This window comes from Cryptomeria japonica, chromosome 2, assembly GCF_030272615.1.
Source record: "Cryptomeria japonica chromosome 2, Sugi_1.0, whole genome shotgun sequence".
Taxonomy (NCBI): Eukaryota; Viridiplantae; Streptophyta; class Pinopsida; order Cupressales; family Cupressaceae; genus Cryptomeria; species Cryptomeria japonica.
Genome location: NC_081406.1, coordinates 142058243 through 142085582, shown reverse-complemented (window position 1 = coordinate 142085582; position 27340 = coordinate 142058243). Strand labels below are relative to the sequence as shown.

The 27340-nt window shown below is 39.5% G+C and overlaps 1 protein-coding gene across 2 annotated transcripts in view; it reads left to right on the top strand.

Moving 5' to 3' along the window:
* LOC131053990 (uncharacterized) overlaps positions 1-27340 on the top strand; it is a 344360-nt gene that overhangs the window by 194015 nt on the left and 123005 nt on the right. For both annotated transcript variants that reach the window (XM_057988551.2, XM_057988552.2), the window contains one exon: positions 617-702. In XM_057988551.2, the coding sequence (XP_057844534.2) occupies positions 617-702 (86 nt within the window). The remainder of the gene's footprint in view (positions 1-616; positions 703-27340) is intronic.

Genomic DNA, 27340 nt, shown 5'->3' with positions numbered 1-27340 from the left:
AATTCATTGAACATCATACGGGAAGCTACACCCTTATGCAGAGGGTAAACAATTCATTGATTTACCCAACTGTTGGTTCTATTTGTCTTTCACAAAAATAAGGGCATACATGAGTCATTTATCATAAAATTATGAAAGGCTCAATCTGTTAACCAACATAAAGTTTGCTGATTATGTCTCAAAATTGCAGAACATTCGTAAAGATCCTTTTATATTGACTGAAAAATTATCCTTTGAACTTACATTGTTATTACACATGTATTTTAGTTGGTGAGTTATTTTGTTTCCTTTGACGAACCTTGCTGGAATAAATTGTCTTATTTTCATCTATACAATATCTCTGATATGTGTTTCTTTGAAAATGACATATCTTTGTTAATATTTCACTAGATGGTTTGAGCTTGGTACAATAAGGAATAAAGACTAAAAGGTGGTAATGTAGTATTTAGAAGTTTAGAGTTATTGCAATTTTTTTGGTATATATCACGATCTGGTTTTGTCTGTATTCATATTGTGAGTTTTATTGAGTCTTTTTTTTCAGTATCAAATTTTTAATAATATTTTGATGAGCAGTGCCAACATTTTCTCTAATGCATCATTTGTTGACTTATTCTAGGTGCTATTGGTTTTAAACATTTCAATGTGCATGGGGGCTCTACGCTTTGTATTGGTGGACAAGAGTTTCGTGTTATTTCAGCACCAGTAAACATGCTTTATTCTTCTTTGGTTCTTGTTTGGTTATGCATAAATTATTTTAATAAAAGAAATAATATTTGGACTTGAGAAGGATTTAGTTATCTAGATATTTTTGTCTTGTAGGAACAAGTTATAATCATGTGTCTATGCACTTGTATAAAAGTAAACATGTAGAAGGATGTTCTTGACTGGATTGAATATTTAAAAAATCACCTCATGGATGTCATCTTTGTATATTTGCATTAGGATGATTTTATTTGTATATGGGCATTGTGAAATGTTCATGACAAGGCTTGGGCTGGAAGAGTCAGTTGTATCATTAGTCACTACCATGAGAAGGAAAATACAGATCTGATAATGTCAATATGGGAGTTTTGGGCTAAGAGGGCTGGGATGGACGTTTTGAGAAAGAAGCAAGTTATAGCCCTTTAAACATCTCTTAATATGCAAGACCAATGAACAGCTAGAGATTGGAAAAAAAGGATAGCAACTTGCATTTCCTCCTATGGCCTTGTGTGTGGACTACTAGGTTTGCAATATTGAATTAAAGCAGATTTATAAAGCTAATAGAGTGAGTGGGTTTGCAAAGATGAATGTTTCAAGAAGCCCACAGTTGACGGGGAACCCCATCATAGGAATGTGGACCACATGCTCGTTGAAGGGGAAATTCAGCACTTCCGTTAACACAAAATAAAATGCATTAAGTACATCCTACTCTCTCTTGAATAAGGGAACTTTGTATGCCTTCAAACTGTCTGAACAAAGAACTTCAAGGTTCCTAATGTTGGGTAATAGCTGTGCTTAGGATAACTCAGTGTTGATGTGATTTGCTAGTAATCTCAAGGGGACTTATGCATCTGACAAGCTGGTTTGCATTCGATATAGCAGTTTGTTGATGCTTCACATCTCAAACTGGTTAAATAAACAACAAAAGGATAGGGTTTAGAGATCCTAGGGACAATGATAGTAATGGCTAATACTGTAGATAAACAAAATTTAAATAAAACTAATTCTTGCTTAGCTAGAGATAAAATCACAACTCCACAAAAACAATGCAATCTCCAAAGGGAATAAAAGGATTTTCTGACCATGAACATTCATTAATTACCCAATTTTGGTGCAACTTAGATGAACTTTCACGGTTGAACTAACAACAATAGAAGGCTCAGACTAACCATGCATAGAGACCTACAGTCAGCAAGCCTCCAATGGTATGAACCTGAAATCAATCAAATACCCTCACACTTAACCATTATAATCACTGAACTTTAGCTAATTTGATGAAAAGAAACCATACAAACCAGAGGAGTCAAATGGCAAAACACCATGCTTCAATGCTTAATTCACTTGCTTCAATTACCATTACAACAATGTCTGCTAAAAATTCCTATTGTACTTCTAATTCCAACTTCTAACATCTACTACCTACCTCTATTTTCTAAAAGTCTAACCATGATGAAGACAAATTAAGGTTGGCAAGAGGTTTTCAAACTTCACCCAGCCTAAGGAAAATATGAAGAAGGTCACAACAAAGAGCAAACACAAATTGACAAAGCCTTTGTCGAGTCTGCCATGTCTAAGAACTATCCTAGTCCACCTTGAACATGTCCAACAATCTTCCAAGTCCGCCTTGGCATGGAGTCTTCCAAGTTGGCGTGACAAGGAGAAGATGAATTCCTTCCAAGCATGATCAAAGTCCGGCTAGGCAAGTAAAATTGTCAGACGCATAGTAAACTCCTACCATTGGTTAATCAACTCTTGGCAAGAGTTAGTCAAACTCCTACACAAGGTCAAGCAAGCAAAATTAAGTTGAAAATAAACTAAGGCATGGATGAGGTCAAGAAAGTTGGAAGGTGATTGTCCAAAGTTCGTCCAAGGTAACAAAGCATGAGCACATGGCAAAATCTTTTGCCAAGTCTACCTAGACATGTTCAAATTCTCATCCAAATCTGCCTTCCAAGTTGGCAATTGTTTTACTCCGTAGGGAATGGTTAAGAACATTACAGAATGAGAGCAAAACAGAATAGTACACATATGCATGAAATGTAGAGAACTCAAAACTGTATATTCATTAATGCCAACATTACAATGTATCTCAGAATAACATAATAGCATCAGCATAATTATAATACTATCTAGAGATTGGGGTACATAGACATATATACAAGGGGTGTCGACCGACTGCCGGTGCCAACCGTCAGCAACCGTCGACCAACCGCCAACCCCTAACATTTACTAACAAATACTAATTTTCTCTACAACATCATACCCCCCCAAAAAGAGAGTCGTCTCCGGACGACACACAAAAAAATGGGGATACCATAATGACAACAACTACAGAAAAGAAATCAAGGAGCTGGGGGCCGAGAAAGCGTCCTTGAAGAAGAAGGTGCAGGAGGAGGGGTCGGTATAGATGCAGCCAGCTGCTCTCTCAAATGGCGAACCTGCTGCGTCCTATACTAGAGTTCGATCACAAATTTCCGACCCCTACTTTCCATGGATAGCGTATTACACTTCCAATTGTGGTTTACCCTAGCAGGGATCAGCCATCCTCTCCCAAGGATTGCATCATAACCTTTCTTTTTAAGGGGGATAACTACAAAGTCCAGAATGAAGGGCTGAGTGCCAATGGTTACTCGTTGTGCCATGAGAGTCCCGATTGGCTTAATGTCATGCTAATCGGCCCCTACTAGGTTGAATATTGACAGCCACAATGTCGATTTCCCCAATTTCCTCCATGTTTCTTCAGGAGGCACGTTCACCCCAGATCCTCCATCGACAATGGTGTCAGTGAGTATCGTACCTAGTATTCCCACTTCGACGACAACAAGGTGTCTTTCACTATTCACAACGAGTAGCATTTGGTCCACCGAAGGGCTAGCTAGAATCATCGTGTGTAGTGCCTCCATATGGATAGGCACATCTATGGCGCTGGTAATGGCCTCCTTTAGTCATGGCATAGTGCTAAGAAGGTCTCTAATTTTTATGGACACCTCTGTCTACTATACTTGTCTGAGGATATTTTGTTTGGATTTTGCAGAAGTGCAGGTGGCCTCATTTGTTGTTTCCCTTTGCTCCTTCTTCATCTCCCTTTCAACGTTGGCCTTAGTTGCCCGTACCCTCTCCTTTTCCGTACGAGGGTCTGGGTATGTAGCGTTTTTTGCTTGCGCTCATGTAATTGCCAACGTCTCCTCTTCCTTCGTTCTATCGATGGTCAACAGGTTCACTCCTGACTTCGGGCAATTCCCATCATCATGGTCACTTGGACCGCACCATCTGCACAGGTGTTGCTGCAACATATGTACGGTTTGCAATGGCTGCAATTGATGTGCAATTATGATGCTTTGATTTTGCTCTCGAATCTTCTCATACACTTCCTTCAATCTACTAGAAACTTAAAAGAATTCTTGCTTATTAAGCACAATTAGAACCCTTGAGTGGAGTTCTCGAGAATGCCAAATTCAATGGATATTTCACCACCTCAAATGGCTGCAACATTGAAGATTTTACTGTTCTCCAATGGCTGGTTGAAGAAGAAACCCTTGGCTCCCACTTGCAGAGAGAAATTCATAAAATAGATGCACAAAGAGTGAATTTATTGGCTTCTTCAATGCATATTTATATCTCTCGAAGAGGGGGCCGAATTTCTCCAAAAAGGCACAATTTTAACTCATTAAACATTTTTAATGTTGGCATTATAATTTAATTTCACCCCCTTGGCCTAGGCACCTCACTTAAATAATCAATTGGCCCCTTTTTAATGATACTTGACCCATTCTTTATGAAATATTAATAACTTTTTTATATAACATTAAATGCCTTATTATAATTAATTACTAATAAAATGTTCACTTTATTAATAATTAAATAATCATATCTCCCAAAAAAACATTATTTCTCAATTTCGTCTGCACCCAAAAGTTAACCATTTTATCCTTTGTACGTGCAATTGCCTTACTAAAAATAGAAAGGGTCCCTCTTGATCGTCTCCTAACTTACTATAAATAGTAAGTATATGAAACTGAGCCCAAACAAAGTCCAATCTGTGCCAAACGAAGACCAAACTAGAACATACTGAATTCTGGAGAAGACAAGAACCTCCATTAACCATACCTCTGCCTCAAAAGACCACAATTATTAGCCTACGAGGGTCAGAATGATAGGCTATTCATCCAAAATCCATGTCTGCTAAAATGGGGACATCATAATTCGCCCCTCCTAAAATTTCTTGTCCCCAAGCAATCTCGATTGCAAATAAACTCCTCCACCTGGATCCCAAGTGGAGACCTCTGCAATGTCCCTGCTGTCTCCAAACAACTCTCGTAACATTGGCACATCAAGCTGAACTTGCTGAATCAACTCATCCTCACCATTAGGTGTAACTGGAGTAAGAGTCTTGAGTGGAGGCAACTCATAACACTGATCTTTGTTGCTTCCAAACTTGGCACAAGATATATGCTATCATACATACTGTCCATCACATTTGCCACTAAATTGTGCATCTGAAATAAATCATGTACATAAGGATCAGGTAAAACCGTACACACTCCTCACTATGTACACCTCAGAAAACTCCTTTGCGAGTCCTGTTTGAAATCTCGATGCCCTATTAGGATCCCAAACACTACGATCAATGCTCACCTTAGGACTGGGGGTCGTGAGAGTGATCAACATCTATCTCGAAGAGTGGATTATCACATGACCATGTAGTGTCTGTCTCAAACAAGGGATTGTTCACAAACTGAACAACGCCTCCATGCTATTCCAAATCATACCACTCTGTACCACTAGAGTCATGAGCAAACGTGAACTCCTCCTAAATGATCGCATGCTTCATCTTCCTGTTCTCTTCTCTACAGAGAGATAGAATGCAAGCTCCCATCTGCAATTCCCCTCAACACATAAGTCTTGTTATTCAATTCAAATTTCATTTCCAATTTAGGTACGTTGAGGGTAAATATTTCAATATTTTGGAGCCATTTCATGCCCAAAACTACATCCACTGCATCGATATTGACCACATAAAAGTCAACTTCTAACTCATAATCATTTAGTTGTAAGGTGAGATTACCTATTCGTCTAGTGCACATGAGGGTATATCCATCTGCAACTTTGACTCTAAATCCATTGAAATCCTCTGTCTGCAATCTGCATCTGGCCACAAATCCCTCATCAATAAAAGTATGCATTGCTCCAGTGTCAAGCAAAGCAATGCAACGCTGTCCACTAACTGTTCCTCTGAACTCGGAAAGTAACCTCATCCTGCTCGTCATCAAATAATGCCATAGGAGATAGATTCCCATCAGGCCCAAACTCTGCTGAAGCTTTTCCACCCTGATCATCCCCTGAAGCAGCTTGCTGATCTAAAATTTCAGAATCAGAATCCTCATAATATGTCCACGTCATACGACTTGCTTTGCCCTTGGGCCTCATAGGGCAATCATGCTCTTTGTTGAAGGCTTCTGGCACCAAAAACACAATTTCTTTTTCCTTAGCTCTTCCTATGTCTTCTCATCCACCATTGTTGCTGGTTCCTTTTTCTTATCAGCAAATTGTTGAGGACTCTCATTGCTGGTAGAAGGAACATCTTTATGCGAACTTTTTCTTTTTGGGGCTGCGAACTCCATACTTCTAGCCTTCTTCATTGCCTCCTATAATGATGGTGGGTCAAAATATTTTATCCATCCTCTCAAAGGCTCCAATAAGCCCTCAATGAAGAGCACAACTAATCTTTGCTCTAAAATGTTGGGAACCATAACTGATAATTGCTGAAAATCTCCAATGTAACCTTCTAGACTCCCAACCTGTTTAAGATGAGCAAGATCTCTGAAATAAGACTATGGATCCTTCTTATCAAATCGCTCAACCAACCGATCAGCAAACTCCTAATATGAATTGATGAGATTATGTTGCAAGGTAACCATTCTATTATGCCACCAATCATTAGCCACTCCATCTAAATGCAATATGGCAAATTTAATTGCATCTTCCTCTGTCATAGGCAGTAAGTTGAAGTAGGTGTCCAGCTTATGAATCCGTGACCGTGTTGTGACCTTTCCACTTCCATCAAATAGGGGTAGGGTCAATTTACTAGTATCATATTCCAGATACCTATTCTGATTCTATGGCCTCCTGTCTTGCCTAACTCTAGCATGCTCCCTCTTCTAAGTTAGGAACCTATCAAAGTTCAAATTTTCTCTTACATCAGGGGGTAGTAAGCTCCACTCATCATGCATTGTCATGACATTGTCCACAAACATAGCATCATTATCCTCCCCTACTCCTTCTAGCCGATCAACTGTAAGTGTAGGAGTTCTATGGGCCCTGGGAGTTCCAACTACACTCCTATTATCTTCCTACTCACGATTCTGCCTTCTAGGATTAGCCAATTGTTGTATAGCTGCGTGTTGACGTGTATTTTGTACACCATCATACACAGAATAAAATACCAATAGGCATCTTATCCTCTCTTGAGAAAATAGTCTCTAACTGCTGAAGATTCGCGTAAAGGATCAGTTAGGTAGACTCCAAGGTTCTTTGATGTAGGGTCTCTACGTGTGGACAAGCTCCAGTGGTATGATGTGATTTGCTGGGATCACAAGGGGACTTACATGTGATGATTGAACTTCCGATCTGCTTTGCTGGACACAGGCTCTTACTAACTTGGATTTGAAAGAATGAAAAAGGAAGGGCGAAGAGAGGATCTAATCCTAATACTAAGAATGTAGGAGCAATGACTTGATTTTTTATGAAACTCTAACTAGATCTTGTTTTGACATCAATGGAACATCTACACAAGACTAGTGCGATCTTCTAAGGGAGCTTTATGATGTTCAAATCATCACCGCAGGCATAGATACCATCCAAGTTGATGCATATCAATGAAGAGGCAACAAATTGAAATTGAGCTTAGGCTGAATGATCCAGTTGACTACGCAAGGCAAGTCTGCAATCAACAAACTGCTAGTAGTATGGATGTACGAATTCCACCATCAATCAACCACATTTCCTCCATTCATCTAATCATCTACCATCTAAGATTGAAGACTCCACAAGAAACCATGCAAATTGCAAGAAAACGACATATTTCACCATTACTTCAATGAAAATGGAATTTGTTTACAATCAATGGCAACAATTTCTTGCCTTGTCCTCCTATTCTACTCTCTAACTACTAACTACTTTCAACTATTTCTAACTATCTCTCTCTAATTCTCTCTAATTCTAATCTCTTACAAATGAAATGTCTGGGCTTATATAGTGCCCACAATACAATTTGATGGCTTAGATCAATTCAAGATCAATGGCCAAGATTTTACAATGAAAACCCTAATTAGGGTTTGTTACAACCATTACATAACATTTAATGCTTGACCAATGATAAAATTGTATTGCTTGGACACATGTCCTTTCTAGAAAAATCGACCAATGGATAACCGGGGTAGGTACATGGGAGTTTGTGCCACCTTCCATAAGCTAAATACATTGAATCTGGACATGCTGAGATGGACTCCACTGATTGGAGAAATGATGACTAGGACGCCACCTCATTTGACACCTGTAACTTGGTAGATATTCAACTTGATGTTGTTGAGAAGCTTGCTTTAATGAATTCATCTGGAACTATTTTGCTTCTTCAACGAGCCCTTGTTCTAACTCCTTGTGTCCTTGATGTGCAGGAAGATGATGTACCTCGCCTTGGAACACTGGATTGAAAGAGGTCGCCCATGTCTTGGCTTGATCGTCCTGGCGAAGACCGTCCTTGATCCAGCTTGATTTTCCTTGATGAGATCTCCATTTGATGCCTACACAACATTTCAAAATTAGTAACATGATTTTTCAATACATAACATAAATTAGAGAGCAAATTTTTAGGAAACCTAATGATAAGTCCTTTATTAATCATTTCCTAAAAAAGACTGAGCTAAGGGAGAACAAAATCTCAAAATTCAAAATTAAGGCAATGACGATCAAAATTCGAAATTAAAACAAGAGATCCATATCGCCATACCTCTTTGAGAGCTTAACTCTAAAATGCAAAATAAAGGAATTCGCCCAGGCAAAATTTGAAATTCGATAGTCTTGATGTGATCTTCAAAAGAACGTTCCTCTTATCAACTTCGCCACCCTTCAAGTCTTGGACGTGATCTCCTCTTCAAGTTAGCAATTTCGCCATCTTTGATATGTCCTTGACGTGATCTCCAATGCCTTGGACAAGTTCGCACTTCCTTGGATAGTACTAACGCCTTCCTTTGGATATAAATTCGCACCTCCTTGAACACAACTTCGCACTTCTCCCTTTGTCTTCCTTAAATCGCACTTGAGATGATAAAAATGATAATGTGAAAATAAAAATCTTTCACCTCCCTTATATAAGCGCCTCTCATCATTCACCCTAAGGCCGACTTTTGTGAAATAAAGCAATTTTAAACGATTTTTAATTAAATAATAAAGGCCGACCTCCCTATCTAAGCGCTCCTCTTGATTTTTATTAATTAATAAATAATTAATTAAATGCCTTTATCATTTAAATTGACAAATTCGATTTTTACAAGGCAAAATAATTAATTAACATTAAGCGCAATATTTAAATGCTATTTTTAATAAAATATCGATTTTGTTAGCATTTAAATAAATTAAAAAAATGTGTTTTAAGCGCCAAAATAAAAAAGTGAGAAGATACGTACCTCATCGCCCTGGTCCCTGACTGGGGGACAGGAGCGATCCATCAATTTGATCATAATTCTTGCATTTTTTTACGTCCAAGGTCTTCATTTCTACGTTGAATTTGCCATTTTCCTTGGGATCTTCGAACTTGATTGACTTATCCTTGCGATTGAATGTCCTTTTGTGGTGATATCGCCCTGGTCCCTTGGAGAGGGACAGGAGCGAACTTGCTCTTGTGGTCTTCATTTCACTTTGCTAGCTTCCAAATTTATATTCAACGGGTTCGTAATGCGTCCTTCCATTCATTCATGCCTTGGGATCGATTGAAACTTAGCAAGAAAATCATTTATAACAAAAATCGCTCTGGTCCCTTCCTGAGGGACAGGAGCGAACTAGGACATTTGGGTCGCTTGTTGATGTTTGGTAATCTTCAATTTATCTTCAATAGGTTCAACTTGCCCTCTTTCTTGCCTTCAAACATAAAACTTGCTTGATCTTTGCCGAGATCGTACCTTGTGAAGAATTTCGCTCTGGTCCTTCAGTGAGGGACAGGAGCGATTTTGACCCTCTAGGCAAAAACTTCATCATTTCATTGCTTTTGATCAAGTCTGGATGCTCTATCATGCTCATTTCGTCCTTCACCATGCCTTTGATGTCTCGATTCGTCCAAACAAGGTCAGGAATGGCTCAACTAAGCATTTTCGCTCTGGTCCCTTGGTGAGGGACACGAGCGATTCGCCTTGGTCCCTTGGAGAGGGACAGGAGCGCTTTTCGCTCTAGACCCTTGGAGAAGGACACGAGCGAAATTTGACTTTTCGCACTCTCTATCAGGACAATTTTCCTTCTATGTTTCTTCTTTCTTATACTTTAAGTTATATTCCATATATACTTTCAGGATGTTTGAGAGTGGTTTCAGACCTCCAGGAGTTATATTGCAAAATCTAGTTTTTGGAGGTTTGTCAGTTTCCAGACTTAGTCAAATTCAGGATCAGGACATTCCAGACTTAGCCAAATTTCAGGATCAGGACCTTACTCAAGCCGGACTTGTTATCCTGTTGATCTCCCCGATAGCGCTTCAAGTTATATTCATTTGATAAAATGCACCTCTTTGGACCTTTTCACATCGTCAAGACGTTAAAATCTTGCAAGGACAAAGCAAAATTGGATTTGTAGCTCCGGTCCTTCACTGAGGGACAGGAGCGATTTTTCCCCTGGAGGCATTTCTGTGCGCATGAAAATCTTCAATTTATATTCAATGGAAAGATCTCGCCTTTCTCCATCACTTCCAATTCGTAATTCATCTTGACCCTGCAGGAATAGTAAAATATTTGAGAACGAGCTCCCATCCTTCACTGAGGGATAGGAGCGATTTTGCTCCTACAGGCCAAAATAACATGATTTTACACATTTTAACACTTCACAAGGCGAAAACAAATCATTAGAGATGCCTAGGATCAAAAATAAAAAATGTCAAAATTTGGTCAAAAATATTCAATTGGACAAAAATTCACATTTCATCTTCAACACTTAGACAAATTTAAGCTCTGCATTCAAAATTCCAATTAAAAATAGACCATTCTGGCGAATTCATTTCATTCAAAATTTGCATCCTACGAAAGGAAGCTCAAAAAGCTCTCAAAACTGACTGGATTCTGGCCTGAAAAGACGGTAATTAAAACCCTAAGGCTTGACCCTAAATCCAGACAACTAACAAACTAACAAAACCCTAAAAAAAGCAAAGCGAAAATGAGCAAAAAACATGGGTCCCCATTTGCAATGGGGCGATGTGTGAAAACGTCACAACACTGCGGTGAGTTGTTGCATTGTATGTGCTATACGCTACTGTCCATCCTGTAATCCTCTCATGGTTTCCCTCACTTCTCTAGCCCGATCACGTGGTGGACTATTCTCCCTTCTATCACCCATGGTATCCTGTTGGATGTCTAAATTTTGATCACTCTGTAGTAATGCCCTTCTACATGTATAATACCTGTGAGGACCAACTTCTTGGGGCTGCATGCAAAGCCTTTATCCCTCCAGGATGGTATGATCAAAACTCTGATACCACTGTAATATCCCTTGCCTAATCTGTTGTATACTTGTAGTTTATGGCTCGAGGAATACCGTCAAACAATTCATATGCAACCTTGCAGCTTGCTGGTCTGTGTTATAAGTCTGATATATTCTTTGAAAAATGATTCCAGAATGCTTCCAATGCGTGAGAATCAACACTTCAATACATTAATTATCATCTAGATTCCTCAATGACTCCTTATGATCAATTACAATGCACATATATGATTTTCTACTTGAAAACATACACCTACATCAACTGTCATTTCAGCAAGCAGTTGACATGAAAGCTAAATTGCTGATCAATAATGAATATTACAATAAATGTGGAACATGCAACTTATATCTCCATTAAACATATGCAACCTCCAAGTACATCATGATATAATCATAACAACAAACTATGCAATGAAGTAATAATTTATCTAATACAATGACCATAGATAGAGAACCTAGAATTTCAATGGTTGCCTTGATATATTGGTTTGACTCTCCTCAAATGCAAAGCCCTTGCCATCAAGGTTATGGCACCCAGTTGTCTTGTCACCCAACGATGCTCCCTTAATTTTATTGAGAATTTTAGATGCCTCCAAACACAAAATCACCCAAGCCCTAGTTGTACGGCTGGAGGAAGAAGTACAGCTGGTAAGCTGCAGCAGATGTATGGTTTTCAATGGCTTCAATTGATGTGCAATTATGATGTTTGGATTCTTCTCTCAAATCTGCTCATACACCTCATTCAATCTACTGGAAACTTAGAAGAATTCTTGCAAATTAAGCACAATTAGAACCCCTGAGTGGAATTCCCTTGAATGCCAAATTCAATGGATATTTCACCACCTCAAATGAGTGGATTGCAACGTGATAAAATTTGTTGCAAATCGGGTAATTCCTGGATGAGACAACTCTTTCTTATTTGTGAAATTTCTCATAAGGTTGAGGACCCAGGCATGATTATATATGTATTTACAAATAATCCTTCCAGCCTCTACACATGTTTTAATCCATGGAATTTTACCAAGATCCTCCAATATGAGGTCAATGCAATGGGCAGCACAAGGGGTCCAAAACAAGGTGGGGTGCCTCTCCATAAGATGTTTACCTACAACAACATAATTTGCTACATTATCAGTCACTATTTGCACCACATTCTCCTCACCCACATCCTCGAACACTTCCTCCAACAACCCACAAAGATCCTTAGCATTTTTTATTCGCTGAAGCCTCAATTGACTTCAAGGACACTGTGCTACCTAAGAAAGAAAAAAAAGAGATTTAGTAAAATAAAAATTAAAAAACTTAGTCACTAAATCAATGATAAATATACTTGACATAATACAAACTACATACTACAAAGTACAATTACCTGACAAGGAGACACGAAAATTCAATAGTGTTCTACTTCTTCTGTCGGTCGAACCATCAGTCATGATGGTGCAACCCTTCTTCCTCCATATCTCATGCTGCTGGGCAATTTTGGCTTTAACATCAGCCACCTTTTGATTCAAGATAGGGCCTTTTATATCTTCATCATTAGGGGCTTTGAACCCTTGGCCACAACCAGTAATGGCATCTACCATTATTTGCCAATATGGAGACCTAAAACAAATTAAATAAACGGAATAAGTATTAACTAATAACTATTAAGTTTTACTTGTAACTTTAAAAATTAAAATAATGAATGTGGCATACTCTTAAATTCTCAATTTCTTAAAAGCAAAAAAATTAAGACATAGAAATCAAAATACTAATGAATACTTCGCTGCATGAAATGGAATGTTGTTGTAGAGCCAATAGTCTCCAACTGCCATTTTGGTAGCTTCATGCTTCTCCTTATCCCAACCCATGCTCTCAAGCAATGGTTGGGCACCCGGATTCATGTGTGGAACAATAAGTGAGTCTAATGTGGATATATTTTTACGAATGTGAGGCCCAATGCTCACACTCACACTACTACTACTTCCAGATCCAGGGAATGGAGGTCGAGGATTTGAAGAAACCTCTCTACCAATGGCTGCCATTTCTTCCTTTTGTTTCCTTTTCAATTCTTTTCTCTCTTCAAATTCCTCTAACTGAGCTTGCACTTCACGAATAGCCTCAAGGGGTGCTCTTTTGCATGGTTTTGCATGTTGGCATTCTATTTGTGCAATATGATATTTCAGCCGGTTAATACCTCCCCCATTATATTTTGTTTTGCAATGAATACATGTTACTTCTTTTTTTGAACAGGGGATGCCATGTTTCCAAGCCTTATCCTTTCTAATCGGGGCTGCCTTTGAGGCACCACTTCCACTAGGCTAAGACATTACGCTGCAATATATTATAAATAGAAAAAATCAGCATAATGTCTCTTATTCTAAATAAATTAAAACCTTAAAAAAAAATAGAAAGAAAAACAATTAATTGAAAAACCACCATTCTTGCCTTCTTTCAACCTATGTATGCTGTGTATGTTTTCTTACCTTCATTATAGGTGTATGTCTTGTGGCTTTTCTCTCCATATATGCTGTGTTAACTTGTTTTTTGAGTGTGACTTGTGGGAATCCTTCTCCCCTCTTGACACTTAGCGAATTCTAACCTCCATACATGCATTGGAGTCACTCATGCAACTGAATTTTGTGCATCTCCTGGGTGTTTCAGTTAATTCCTTGTGTCATCTTGGTGGGGAGACGAACAACCTCTTCTTGGTGCATCACCTCCTTCTACTTCCAGCATTCTCTCTTCCCTTTACCTCTACAAGTTGTTTAGGTAGGCTTAGGAATTAGTTTTAAAGTGTTGAGTTGGTTCAACACCTACACCTAATTGAAGAAGGAAGTCGGCCTTCTCTGTAATATCCCTTGGCTAATCTGACCCTGTTTTGCTTATTTGAACCCCAAGGAATATTGTCAAACACTTGGCATACAATGTTTGAAGCCGCTGTAGTGAATTCTTTATTTGTCTTCTTTGGGTTTGTAGGCTGCAAATGAAGTTATGGAAAGCTTCTAACAATGCAAAGTTGTTATAGAAATGATATACTAGCTGTTTTAGACCTTTCCACACATATGTAATGACTGAAATTAACTAGTACAGTTAGTTGACATTAAGACAAACACTTGTCATGCATCCCAATGTATACCTACAGCCATTAGGCATTTAAGCAAACAATTGGCATGAAAGCTAAGTGGCTGATCAATGTTGAATGTTACCATGAATGTGGCATATGCAAATTATATCTCCATTAAACATATGCAACCTCCAAGTATTTCATGATATAATCATAATAGAAAACAATGCAATGAAGTAATGATTTTCTAATACAATGACCATAGATAGAAAACCTGGAATTTCAATGGCTGCCTTGATATATTGGTTTGATTCTCCTCATATGCAAATCCCTTGTCAAATATATATAGCTGTTCAACCTTTCTAAATCCCCTTCTATAGAACTCAAACTACTGTAGTGCACTGTTCACGGCACTGTAGCGCACTGTTCATGCGCACTGTTCACGACACTGTAGCGCACTGTAGTCTCTTTCAATCTGCAAACAAACTCTGAAATAAACCCTCCAATCAGCTCAATATTGACTTCTGAATGAAGCCAACTCTCACAAGCATAATCAGATGATATTGCACACCCTCTATATGCTGTTACAATGAAGAAGCCACGCTCTCCAATGCCGACAAGCCTTGAATCCTGCAGAAACCCTTGGTATTCTACACTTCAATGCTCCAGAGAAACTTCAATCAAAAACTCCAATCACATAATCAATCCCCCTTCTCTTCTTTTCAAAAGCCTTATATATATTTCCCATGAAGGTTTGATTTTCTCCAATAAGGCATTAAATCAATTAATGATATTAAATGACATTTAATGATATAATATTTTCACTTTGTCATTTAATATTTCACCTTGGTAAAAGAGTCACAATTAATTAATTAAATGGCCCCCTTTAATGATACTTGGACCCTTACTTAAGTTATAATATAAAATTATATTATAACTTAATAATATAAGCTCAAAACATTAATGTTTATTTAAACTAAATAAACATTAATATCTCCATTAATATTCAACATTTTTTAACGCCGTCTGAACTGGGAGCTGACATGATGAAGCTGCATATGACCATACCCCCTTTACTAAAAATAGCAGGGGCCCATCTCTAACATCCCAAGACTTACTAAAAATAGGAAGTAGAGCAAATGATGTCCGAATGATGCCAAACGAAGACCAAACTGAAGCACTCTGAACACTAGAGATGATACCAATCCTCAAAAGACCCTCTATCCAACACATTAGCCTACGAGGGTCAGGATAATAGGCTAATCTCACAAAATCCAAGTCTGCTAAAATGGGGACATTACATTCTCCGGAGATTCAATCCCTTGCGCAAGGTCTCACACTTTGGGGTTGTTTCCATGTTTCACAAGGTTGCTGAGTTGATAGCTTAGCAAGGGTGCAAGCTTTTGTGATAACAGTTTTTGGCACGCCTGGTGGGACTTCATTCAATTCCCATGCTAAGAATTCAGTGTTGTTCTTGGCATCTCAGCCTTTAGAGGCAATCATCTTCAAGCACTTGGTGAATCTGCTCACAAGACCGGTCTCTTGCATGTGATTTGTTCCTCACTCCGGAGCCCAGGGCCCCCCATGTTCCGAAGTCAATGAAGCCATCTTACCCCGGAACCCCCAGGTTCCGAGGTACTTAGGCCCGGAAACTCGGAACCCCCAGGTTCTGAACTCCCGAACTTCCTCAGTCCGGACATCTGAGCTCCTGAGGTGCCGAAGTGGTCATACTCCGCAACTTCAAACCTCCAAACTTCCGAGGTCAGTTGTAGGTTTCATGCCCATAATTCATACAAGGGCGTCTTCTAGAGGCAGTTTTCAATTCGTAGAGATCCCATCTACAGGTTCTAGGAGACGGAGAGGTAGACCATCATTGTCACCAGTCAGGGGTGTCAAGGTTGTGAACACTCCATCTCCCAGGTCTCGTTCTACTCCTCCATTTGCAAGACCATTGTTGTCAAGGGCTCCCACCACTCATATCAATAGACCACTGTTTTGCATGGCTAGAAATTAGGTTTTCGTTATCTTCAATGGGGGAGTCCCCTTATTTTGACTCAATGGAATGACATACCAGTGGCTGCATTGAAGAGTATACCATACTTCACTGGTGAGACAACTACTACACCCATTGAGCACATTCAAGACATTGCAAACATCTGCTCCGTCCATAATATCACTCAGGGTGATGTTGCTGTTAGACTCTTAGCCACATCTTTGAAAGGCAAAGCTTTGCAGTGGTATAGAGGGTTGTCGTCTAGCTCCATTCACAATTGGGATAAATTGGGAGAGAGGTTGTGCAACCACTTCGAAGACAAAAGTGATCACCTATCACTTGTGGAGCAGTTGACTACGATCAAGAGGGCACCCCATGAGTTCATGGGAGATTTCAATTTTAGATTCCATAGGACATGGAATAGAATTCCTGCTCTAGTGAAGCCATCTTCAAATCATGCCTTCTTGTATTTTCTTAGAGCTCTCAACAGCGATATAGCTGTCATGGTACAATCAATGGGCGGAGCCTCTCTACTGGGTGCATATGACATAGCCATAAGAGCAGAAAATTGTTTGATTCAGGCTGGGAAGATAGCTCCAAGGCCTCCAATGCCTCTCTTCCCAGAATCTACTCAACAACTCACCTTGGCTCCTGCAGGACAATCATCCACACCCTCTACATCCTCTAATGAGCTCCATGAGGTCAAGGCTCTATTGCAAAACTTTGGCAATGAATTGGTGGCATTAAAAAGATAGCAAACTTAGTATAGCAAACCTGTCATGTCCCCTTTCTAGAGTGGACATCGGAGACGGAGGAGTTGGCCTATAATTGGAGTCTCGTAGGCTAGCAGAGGTTGATTGGGACTCATTCAGTGCATATAGTGATTGGATTTTGGCTTTACAGGCAGTTTGGAGCCAGTTTGGAGCAGTTCCTAGATTTTAGGGGGTATCCCTAAATTTTAGGAGGTCGTGACAGTTGCCAGTCGTGAGGTTATTCATGACCTTTTAGATGGTTTCAGTTTCAAAGAGATTGGGCTTGTTTCCTAAATTTTAGGAACATCCCTAGATTTTAGGGATGAGACTACCAGTGAATCCTTGATTTCCGACTTCAGTCACAGACAGGTGACAGGATGATTTTAGGGTTTGTAATGTCAGTTGGGCATTTTGTGGCTATTTGGGTTATATTTTTAATATTTCCTAAGTTAGCGTTTAATAATTAAATAAGGCTAAGTTGTTAGCCATTTTGGAGTAATAAGGGGATTTTTGGTCTCATCTGGATGCGCATCCTATTGTGTGATAGCTCGTTGGAAAGATCTTGAAATTCTTTAAATCTTTCTCTTTGGTCTCAGGGCAATTCAGTGAGCGGATTTCTGTCTATGGGGAAAAAGGTCATTTTCTAGTAACATGACCACTTTAAAATAAGAAATTATAACATTTCCACTAGACCACGCCACTTGGAGACAATTAGGGTTCGATTTGCAATTGAGAGGGGTTATAAGGGGATAGGAGCTTCATTCTATGATTATCTTTTACACATTTTACATCTTGGATTTGAGATTTGGCTCTGGAAGAGCTTTTCAGCATCTGGGACGCCAACCCCAATGCCTTGCCTGTTTGGGACGTAGCCCCCAATACAGTGGTTTGGATTTGTTTGCAGCTATTAGCATCTTGGAGATTGTACGGCATTCTTTCTGGAGGTTCAGCAATTCTGACAGAGTTCAGCGTGGGGTTTGGGGTTTCTAACCAGTTGGGTGTACTTGGCAACCATACGGCTGTACCTGGCAGCCACTTTCCTTCCCACGTGCAGCACTTGGAGGGCTGGAATCTTGCCACAACTTCATTCCTAGTTATGTTACTCTTTCAGCATCCAGGTTGGAATTATTCCTGATTGTAATCTTCCTGAAATTATTGGAAATCTTCATCCGGTCAAATATTTGATTTTATATTCAGAAATCTGCCTTGAATCGAATTTGTTTTGGCTGTATATGAACTTCATTTTCAGTACTTTGTTCATGTACTTGTACTTCATTATTTACTTGTTGAAAAATCATCAAAATACAAAAAGAATTCAACCCTTCTGCAACTTCTGTCTATTTCTGAAAGAAAATATTAATAAGCAGGAAAAATCAATTTAAATAAATAAAAAATTACAGCAGATTGGTAAAAGAGATCCATCAGGGATCTTTCAGTGGTATCAGAGCTTTGATCTTGCCAGCCTGTTGGGTGAAGATCAAGAGTTCTAATTCAGATTTGAGTTTAGTTTGGTTGAAAATCAAATTGGACATCATGACAGGGTTGTTTAGAAATAAACAAGCAGGAAAAGAATTTGAACAAACACCTTCAAGGAGTTCCAGACAGTCTAAGGGTACAACTCCTTCAACAAGTACAAGGAGAAGGTCTCCTGCCAAGACATTCAATGATATAGTTATGAACAACTATGATAAGTATTGCTCTCTTCCTAAAAAGATACGTGACCACCTTTCCTTCACACAATTCATGGGTGTACCAGTTGAAGATGACTTGATGTTTTCAAGTCCACGTCATCAACCAAGAACAAAACAAGAGTCAATTGAGAGCAAGGGAAGCAAAGGAAGAGGAGCAGATATGATGTTTACCAGTGAGATTGGTAGGAAACTATTTGAAGATTTTGAGAGACATGTAGATCCAATGGGTGCCTCTTTGGTTGGTTACAACGCTGTCCCATCATTTTTGGTGGAAGATGTGAAGGAAGAGTTTGTAACTTCAAGCAATACACAAGACATTCATGAGAGGTTTGATGAGTTTTCAGATTGCCCAAAGACTGATTTTGAATCAGCAATTGATGAAGAACATGAGGTTGAAATGGACAGCGTAAGTTTGGATTCATTTGTCACACTACTTCCTCTTCTCAATTGGGAAGACCATGAGGAAAGTCGAAATTTAATGGTGTGTAGTGAATCCAAAGATTTGTCACCACAGTATGATCATAATTCTGAAGTCCATAACAGCAGTGACATAACTTATCTCCCTCAAGATATGACAGCCTTTGGTCATGAAGAGAATAGAGATTTGCATTCTACATTTGCGGGTGCTTATGGTACAAGCATGGGTTATGCTGATGCAAATAATACAACTCACCATAAGTCTGATTTTGTGTACTTTGGGGCAGCTGATATAAAACATTGCCAAAAGTTGAACGAAGATTGGTTACATAGAGCTGCCCAAGCAAGACACCACCTCCAAAGAGTTAAAGAGCATCACAATCGGTTAGACGATGCAAGGATACAAAGAGAATCATCCATTAGATCTTTATTTCTTCCAAGGGAAGAAAAGGACAGCGAAGATATATTGAATGGAAATAGAAATCAGTTTGATTTTCTGAGTTTGATCAGCAATTTTCCTTCATCTAATGAGTCAAATTTGAAACCTTGCATTGAGAACATTCAAGTTGGGAAGACTAGGTGTGAAGTTTATGAGTTGTTAGGTGGCATTCATAGTGGACCAGTCACTGAAGGTTTATCCATGTTGCAGAACAAAAACATCTACTATTCATTTGTGGACTTGTCACCTCTTTCATATGATAGGGCAGCGATGTACTTATTAATTGATGACTCAGTTTTCTTAGATGTGATAGTGGGCTATGAAGATCAGCGTGTAAGAGACTATATTTGGTGCATGGCTAAACAATATATTTATTTGGCATCCTCCAATGAAGACATACTAACTTGTGGAGAAATTGGGCAAGTTGCAGCCGCTGATCAAAGGTTTTGGAGAGGTTTCCATCACACTTTGCTTGTTGGAAATTGTCTTATTGATGGGTCCATTTCAACATTGAAGATTGGTGGTATTTATGGTTTCACAGTGGCTATAGAGAGACACGGTATAGACGATGCCTCTTACTATCATTGTCTCTTCATGACAGATGGATGTGGATTTAGTTTTATTTGGGATCCAGGTGTTGATTCATTTGATACAGCGTCTTATAGGGATTATAGTATGTTGCTCCAGATATTAAGATTATATGGCACTTATATCAGAGGAGAGCAGCAGGAGCAGTTTATGTCCTACAGGTGGTTTGTGTGGGATCATGGTATAGACATGTGTAGTACCTTCCTTTCGTGGATCCTACATGGGTTGCTTCACTTCAGATGTATAGATGTAGTCGTCGGTGTACAATGGTTGTTGACACTTGGACGGTATGTTCGGAATATCACGAGGATGGAGCTGGAGTTTACCCACTATCCATCTCAGTTTATCGAGCAGAGTGGGACGACAGTTGATCCACAGGTTGATTGTCATCAGATAGCTGGCGTGGATGAGTTATGTGATGTTACGCCTAGTGAGTACTTTGAGCCAGTTGATGTGGCAATTTCACCTGATTCTCTAGACAGGGTGATTGTTTCATTGCTAGTTGGTGATTACATATTTTTAGATGCCAGCTTGGACAGTGATGATTTTAGTCAGTATTATATATTGTCTAGTGAGTTGGCATTAGATCTTCCGGCACATCAGCAGCAGTGTGTGGCAGTTGTGTGTCACTTGTGTCAGATGGGGTCAGATCACAGAGGGTCTTCCATGGATTGGCATTCATTGGATATTATGACGGATGTTATGCATGTTGGTGATCACAGACACACTAGTGGTCTTGGCATTTATGGATATTTGATCTATGGAGATGATATAGTTTTCCATTGCTCACTTGAGGTATTCAGCGGGAGCTATGCTTCGCTCTGGGACCCAGACAGTGTTGATTTGACAGCACAGGTGCTTCAGCATTTTGAGGAGCCATTCCAAACCGGGGCATTGCATGTTGTTTATATCAGAGATGAGCAGCAGTTACATGCAATGATTTGTTTACATCTTATTTGGGATGGTGGAGGATTGGTGTTTCAGTTGCTTGTGGGCAAGCAACTCCCAGAGGGGAGGCTTGTCATGTCCCCTTTCTAGAGTGGACATCGGAGACGGAGGAGTTGGCCTATAATTGGAGTCTCGTAGGCTAGCAGAGGTTGATTGGGACTCATTCAATGCATATAGTGATTGGATTTTGGCTTTACAGGCAGTTTGGAGCCAGTTTGGAGCAGTTCCTAGATTTTAGGGGGTATCCCTAAATTTTAGGAGGTCGTGACAGTTGCCAGTCGTGAGGTTATTCATGACCTTTTAGATGGTTTCAGTTTCAAAGAGATTGGGCTTGTTTCCTAAATTTTAGGAACATCCCTAGATTTTAGGGATGAGACTACCAGTGAATCCTTGATTTCCGACTTCAGTCACAGACAGGTGACAGGATGATTTTAGGGTTTGTAATGTCAGTTGGGCATTTTGTGGCTATTTGGGTTATATTTTTAATATTTCCTAAGTTAGCGTTTAATAATTAAATAAGGCTAAGTTGTTAGCCATTTTGGAGTAATAAGGGGATTTTTGGTCTCATCTGGATGCGCATCCTATTGTGTGATAGCTCGTTGGAAAGATCTTGAAATTCTTTAAATCTTTCTCTTTGGTCTCAGGGCAATTCAGTGAGCGGATTTCTGTCTATGGGGAAAAAGGTCATTTTCTAGTAACATGACCACTTTAAAATAAGAAATTATAACATTTCCACTAGACCACGCCACTTGGAGACAATTAGGGTTCGATTTGCAATTGAGAGGGGTTATAAGGGGATAGGAGCTTCATTCTATGATTATCTTTTACACATTTTACATCTTGGATTTGAGATTTGGCTCTGGAAGAGCTTTTCAGCATCTGGGATGCCAACCCCAATGCCTTGCCTGTTTGGGACGTAGCCCCCAATACAGTGGTTTGGATTTGTTTGCAGCTATTAGCATCTTGGAGATTGTACAGCATTCTTTCTGGAGGTTCAGCAATTCTGACAGAGTTCAGCGTGGGGTTTGGGGTTTCTAACCAGTTGGGTGTACTTGGCAACCATACGGCTGTACCTGGCAGCCACTTTCCTTCCCACGTGCAGCACTTGGAGGGCTGGAATCTTGCCACAACTTCATTCCTAGTTATGTTACTCTTTCAGCATCCAGGTTGGAATTATTCCTGATTGTAATCTTCCTGAAATTATTGGAAATCTTCATCCGGTCAAATATTTGATTTTATATTCAGAAATCTGCCTTGAATCGAATTTGTTTTGGCTGTATATGAACTTCATTTTCAGTACTTTGTTCATGTACTTGTACTTCATTATTTACTTGTTGAAAAATCATCAAAATACAAAAAGAATTCAACCCTTCTGCAACTTCTGTCTATTTCTGAAAGAAAATATTAATAAGCAGGAAAAATCAATTTAAATAAATAAAAAATTACAGCAGATTGGTAAAAGAGATCCATCAGGGATCTTTCAGTGGTATCAGAGCTTTGATCTTGCCAGCCTGTTGGGTGAAGATCAAGAGTTCTAATTCAGATTTGAGTTTAGTTTGGTTGAAAATCAAATTGGACATCATGACAGGGTTGTTTAGAAATAAACAAGCAGGAAAAGAATTTGAACAAACACCTTCAAGGAGTTCCAGACAGTCTAAGGGTACAACTCCTTCAACAAGTACAAGGAGAAGGTCTCCTGCCAAGACATTCAATGATATAGTTATGAACAACTATGATAAGTATTGCTCTCTTCCTAAAAAGATACGTGACCACCTTTCCTTCACACAATTCATGGGTGTACCAGTTGAAGATGACTTGATGTTTTCAAGTCCACGTCATCAACCAAGAACAAAACAAGAGTCAATTGAGAGCAAGGGAAGCAAAGGAAGAGGAGCAGATATGATGTTTACCAGTGAGATTGGTAGGAAACTATTTGAAGATTTTGAGAGACATGTAGATCCAATGGGTGCCTCTTTGGTTGGTTACAACGCTGTCCCATCATTTTTGGTGGAAGATGTGAAGGAAGAGTTTGTAACTTCAAGCAATACACAAGACATTCATGAGAGGTTTGATGAGTTTTCAGATTGCCCAAAGACTGATTTTGAATCAGCAATTGATGAAGAACATGAGGTTGAAATGGACAGCGTAAGTTTGGATTCATTTGTCACACTACTTCCTCTTCTCAATTGGGAAGACCATGAGGAAAGTCGAAATTTAATGGTGTGTAGTGAATCCAAAGATTTGTCACCACAGTATGATCATAATTCTGAAGTCCATAACAGCAGTGACATAACTTATCTCCCTCAAGATATGACAGCCTTTGGTCATGAAGAGAATAGAGATTTGCATTCTACATTTGCGGGTGCTTATGGTACAAGCATGGGTTATGCTGATGAAAATAATACAACTCACCATAAGTCTGATTTTGTGTACTTTGGGGCAGCTGATATAAAACATTGCCAAAAGTTGAACGAAGATTGGTTACATAGAGCTGCCCAAGCAAGACACCACCTCCAAAGAGTTAAAGAGCATCACAATCGGTTAGACGATGCAAGGATACAAAGAGAATCATCCATTAGATCTTTATTTCTTCCAAGGGAAGAAAAGGACAGCGAAGATATATTGAATGGAAATAGAAATCAGTTTGATTTTCTGAGTTTGATCAGCAATTTTCCTTCATCTAATGAGTCAAATTTGAAACCTTGCATTGAGAACATTCAAGTTGGGAAGACTAGGTGTGAAGTTTATGAGTTGTTAGGTGGCATTCATAGTGGACCAGTCACTGAAGGTTTATCCATGTTGCAGAACAAAAACATCTACTATTCATTTGTGGACTTGTCACCTCTTTCATATGATAGGGCAGCGATGTACTTATTAATTGATGACTCAGTTTTCTTAGATGTGATAGTGGGCTATGAAGATCAGCGTGTAAGAGACTATATTTGGTGCATGGCTAAACAATATATTTATTTGGCATCCTCCAATGAAGACATACTAACTTGTGGAGAAATTGGGCAAGTTGCAGCCGCTGATCAAAGGTTTTGGAGAGGTTTCCATCACACTTTGCTTGTTGGAAATTGTCTTATTGATGGGTCCATTTCAACATTGAAGATTGGTGGTATTTATGGTTTCACAGTGGCTATAGAGAGACACGGTATAGACGATGCCTCTTACTATCATTGTCTCTTCATGACAGATGGATGTGGATTTAGTTTTATTTGGGATCCAGGTGTTGATTCATTTGATACAGCGTCTTATAGGGATTATAGTATGTTGCTCCAGATATTAAGATTATATGGCACTTATATCAGAGGAGAGCAGCAGGAGCAGTTTATGTCCTACAGGTGGTTTGTGTGGGATCATGGTATAGACATGTGTAGTACCTTCCTTTCGTGGATCCTACATGGGTTGCTTCACTTCAGATGTATAGATGTAGTCGTCGGTGTACAATGGTTGTTGACACTTGGACGGTATGTTCGGAATATCACGAGGATGGAGCTGGAGTTTACCCACTATCCATCTCAGTTTATCGAGCAGAGTGGGACGACAGTTGATCCACAGGTTGATTGTCATCAGATAGCTGGCGTGGATGAGTTATGTGATGTTACGCCTAGTGAGTACTTTGAGCCAGTTGATGTGGCAATTTCACCTGATTCTCTAGACAGGGTGATTGTTTCATTGCTAGTTGGTGATTACATATTTTTAGATGCCAGCTTGGACAGTGATGATTTTAGTCAGTATTATATATTGTCTAGTGAGTTGGCATTAGATCTTCCGGCACATCAGCAGCAGTGTGTGGCAGTTGTGTGTCACTTGTGTCAGATGGGGTCAGATCACAGAGGGTCTTCCATGGATTGGCATTCATTGGATATTATGACGGATGTTATGCATGTTGGTGATCACAGACACACTAGTGGTCTTGGCATTTATGGATATTTGATCTATGGAGATGATATAGTTTTCCATTGCTCACTTGAGGTATTCAGCGGGAGCTATGCTTCGCTCTGGGACCCAGACAGTGTTGATTTGACAGCACAGGTGCTTCAGCATTTTGAGGAGCCATTCCAAACCGGGGCATTGCATGTTGTTTATATCAGAGATGAGCAGCAGTTACATGCAATGATTTGTTTACATCTTATTTGGGATGGTGGAGGATTGGTGTTTCAGTTGCTTGTGGGCAAGCAACTCCCAGAGGGGAGGCTTGTCATGTCCCCTTTCTAGAGTGGACATCGGAGACGGAGGAGTTGGCCTATAATTGGAGTCTCGTAGGCTAGCAGAGGTTGATTGGGACTCATTCAATGCATATAGTGATTGGATTTTGGCTTTACAGGCAGTTTGGAGCCAGTTTGGAGCAGTTCCTAGATTTTAGGGGGTATCCCTAAATTTTAGGAGGTCGTGACAGTTGCCAGTCGTGAGGTTATTCATGACCTTTTAGATGGTTTCAGTTTCAAAGAGATTGGGCTTGTTTCCTAAATTTTAGGAACATCCCTAGATTTTAGGGATGAGACTACCAGTGAATCCTTGATTTCCGACTTCAGTCACAGACAGGTGACAGGATGATTTTAGGGTTTGTAATGTCAGTTGGGCATTTTGTGGCTATTTGGGTTATATTTTTAATATTTCCTAAGTTAGCGTTTAATAATTAAATAAGGCTAAGTTGTTAGCCATTTTGGAGTAATAAGGGGATTTTTGGTCTCATCTGGATGCGCATCCTATTGTGTGATAGCTCGTTGGAAAGATCTTGAAATTCTTTAAATCTTTCTCTTTGGTCTCAGGGCAATTCAGTGAGCGGATTTCTGTCTATGGGGAAAAAGGTCATTTTCTAGTAACATGACCACTTTAAAATAAGAAATTATAACATTTCCACTAGACCACGCCACTTGGAGACAATTAGGGTTCGATTTGCAATTGAGAGGGGTTATAAGGGGATAGGAGCTTCATTCTATGATTATCTTTTACACATTTTACATCTTGGATTTGAGATTTGGCTCTGGAAGAGCTTTTCAGCATCTGGGACGCCAACCCCAATGCCTTGCCTGTTTGGGACGTAGCCCCCAATACAGTGGTTTGGATTTGTTTGCAGCTATTAGCATCTTGGAGATTGTACGGCATTCTTTCTGGAGGTTCAGCAATTCTGACAGAGTTCAGCGTGGGGTTTGGGGTTTCTAACCAGTTGGGTGTACTTGGCAACCATACGGCTGTACCTGGCAGCCACTTTCCTTCCCACGTGCAGCACTTGGAGGGCTGGAATCTTGCCACAACTTCATTCCTAGTTATGTTACTCTTTCAGCATCCAGGTTGGAATTATTCCTGATTGTAATCTTCCTGAAATTATTGGAAATCTTCATCCGGTCAAATATTTGATTTTATATTCAGAAATCTGCCTTGAATCGAATTTGTTTTGGCTGTATATGAACTTCATTTTCAGTACTTTGTTCATGTACTTGTACTTCATTATTTACTTGTTGAAAAATCATCAAAATACAAAAAGAATTCAACCCTTCTGCAACTTCTGTCTATTTCTGAAAGAAAATATTAATAAGCAGGAAAAATCAATTTAAATAAATAAAAAATTACAGCAGATTGGTAAAAGAGATCCATCAGGGATCTTTCAAAACCTTACCAAGCATAAGGTCAGAATTATTAGCAGAATAGGGCACCCTTTCAAGGGCAAAACCAATGGAGCAACACCAGGCCTTTGAATAGTGTGAACCCCACAACCACAAGCAACTCAAAGGCAATAGTTCCAATGCAAAATAACCTCGCCCAAGAGCAAGATTGGTGTCAACCGTGCAATCAGCCACAAAACCAAGGTGCATGCCAAAATGGAGGGTTTATCCAAACTTTAGTAGTGCAAGACGAGCCGACCACTTTTGGCCAACATTATGACCCAAATCAGCCTAATATGGGTACTCAAGCTCACTTACAAGGCGACTCTACCTTCGTCAATTGGCAGGAGGTAGAATTCCGTGGTTTGAACCAAACAGGTGGTGAGTCCATGTTGTAGTATGCAAGGTCAAAGAAGAGAGCCAT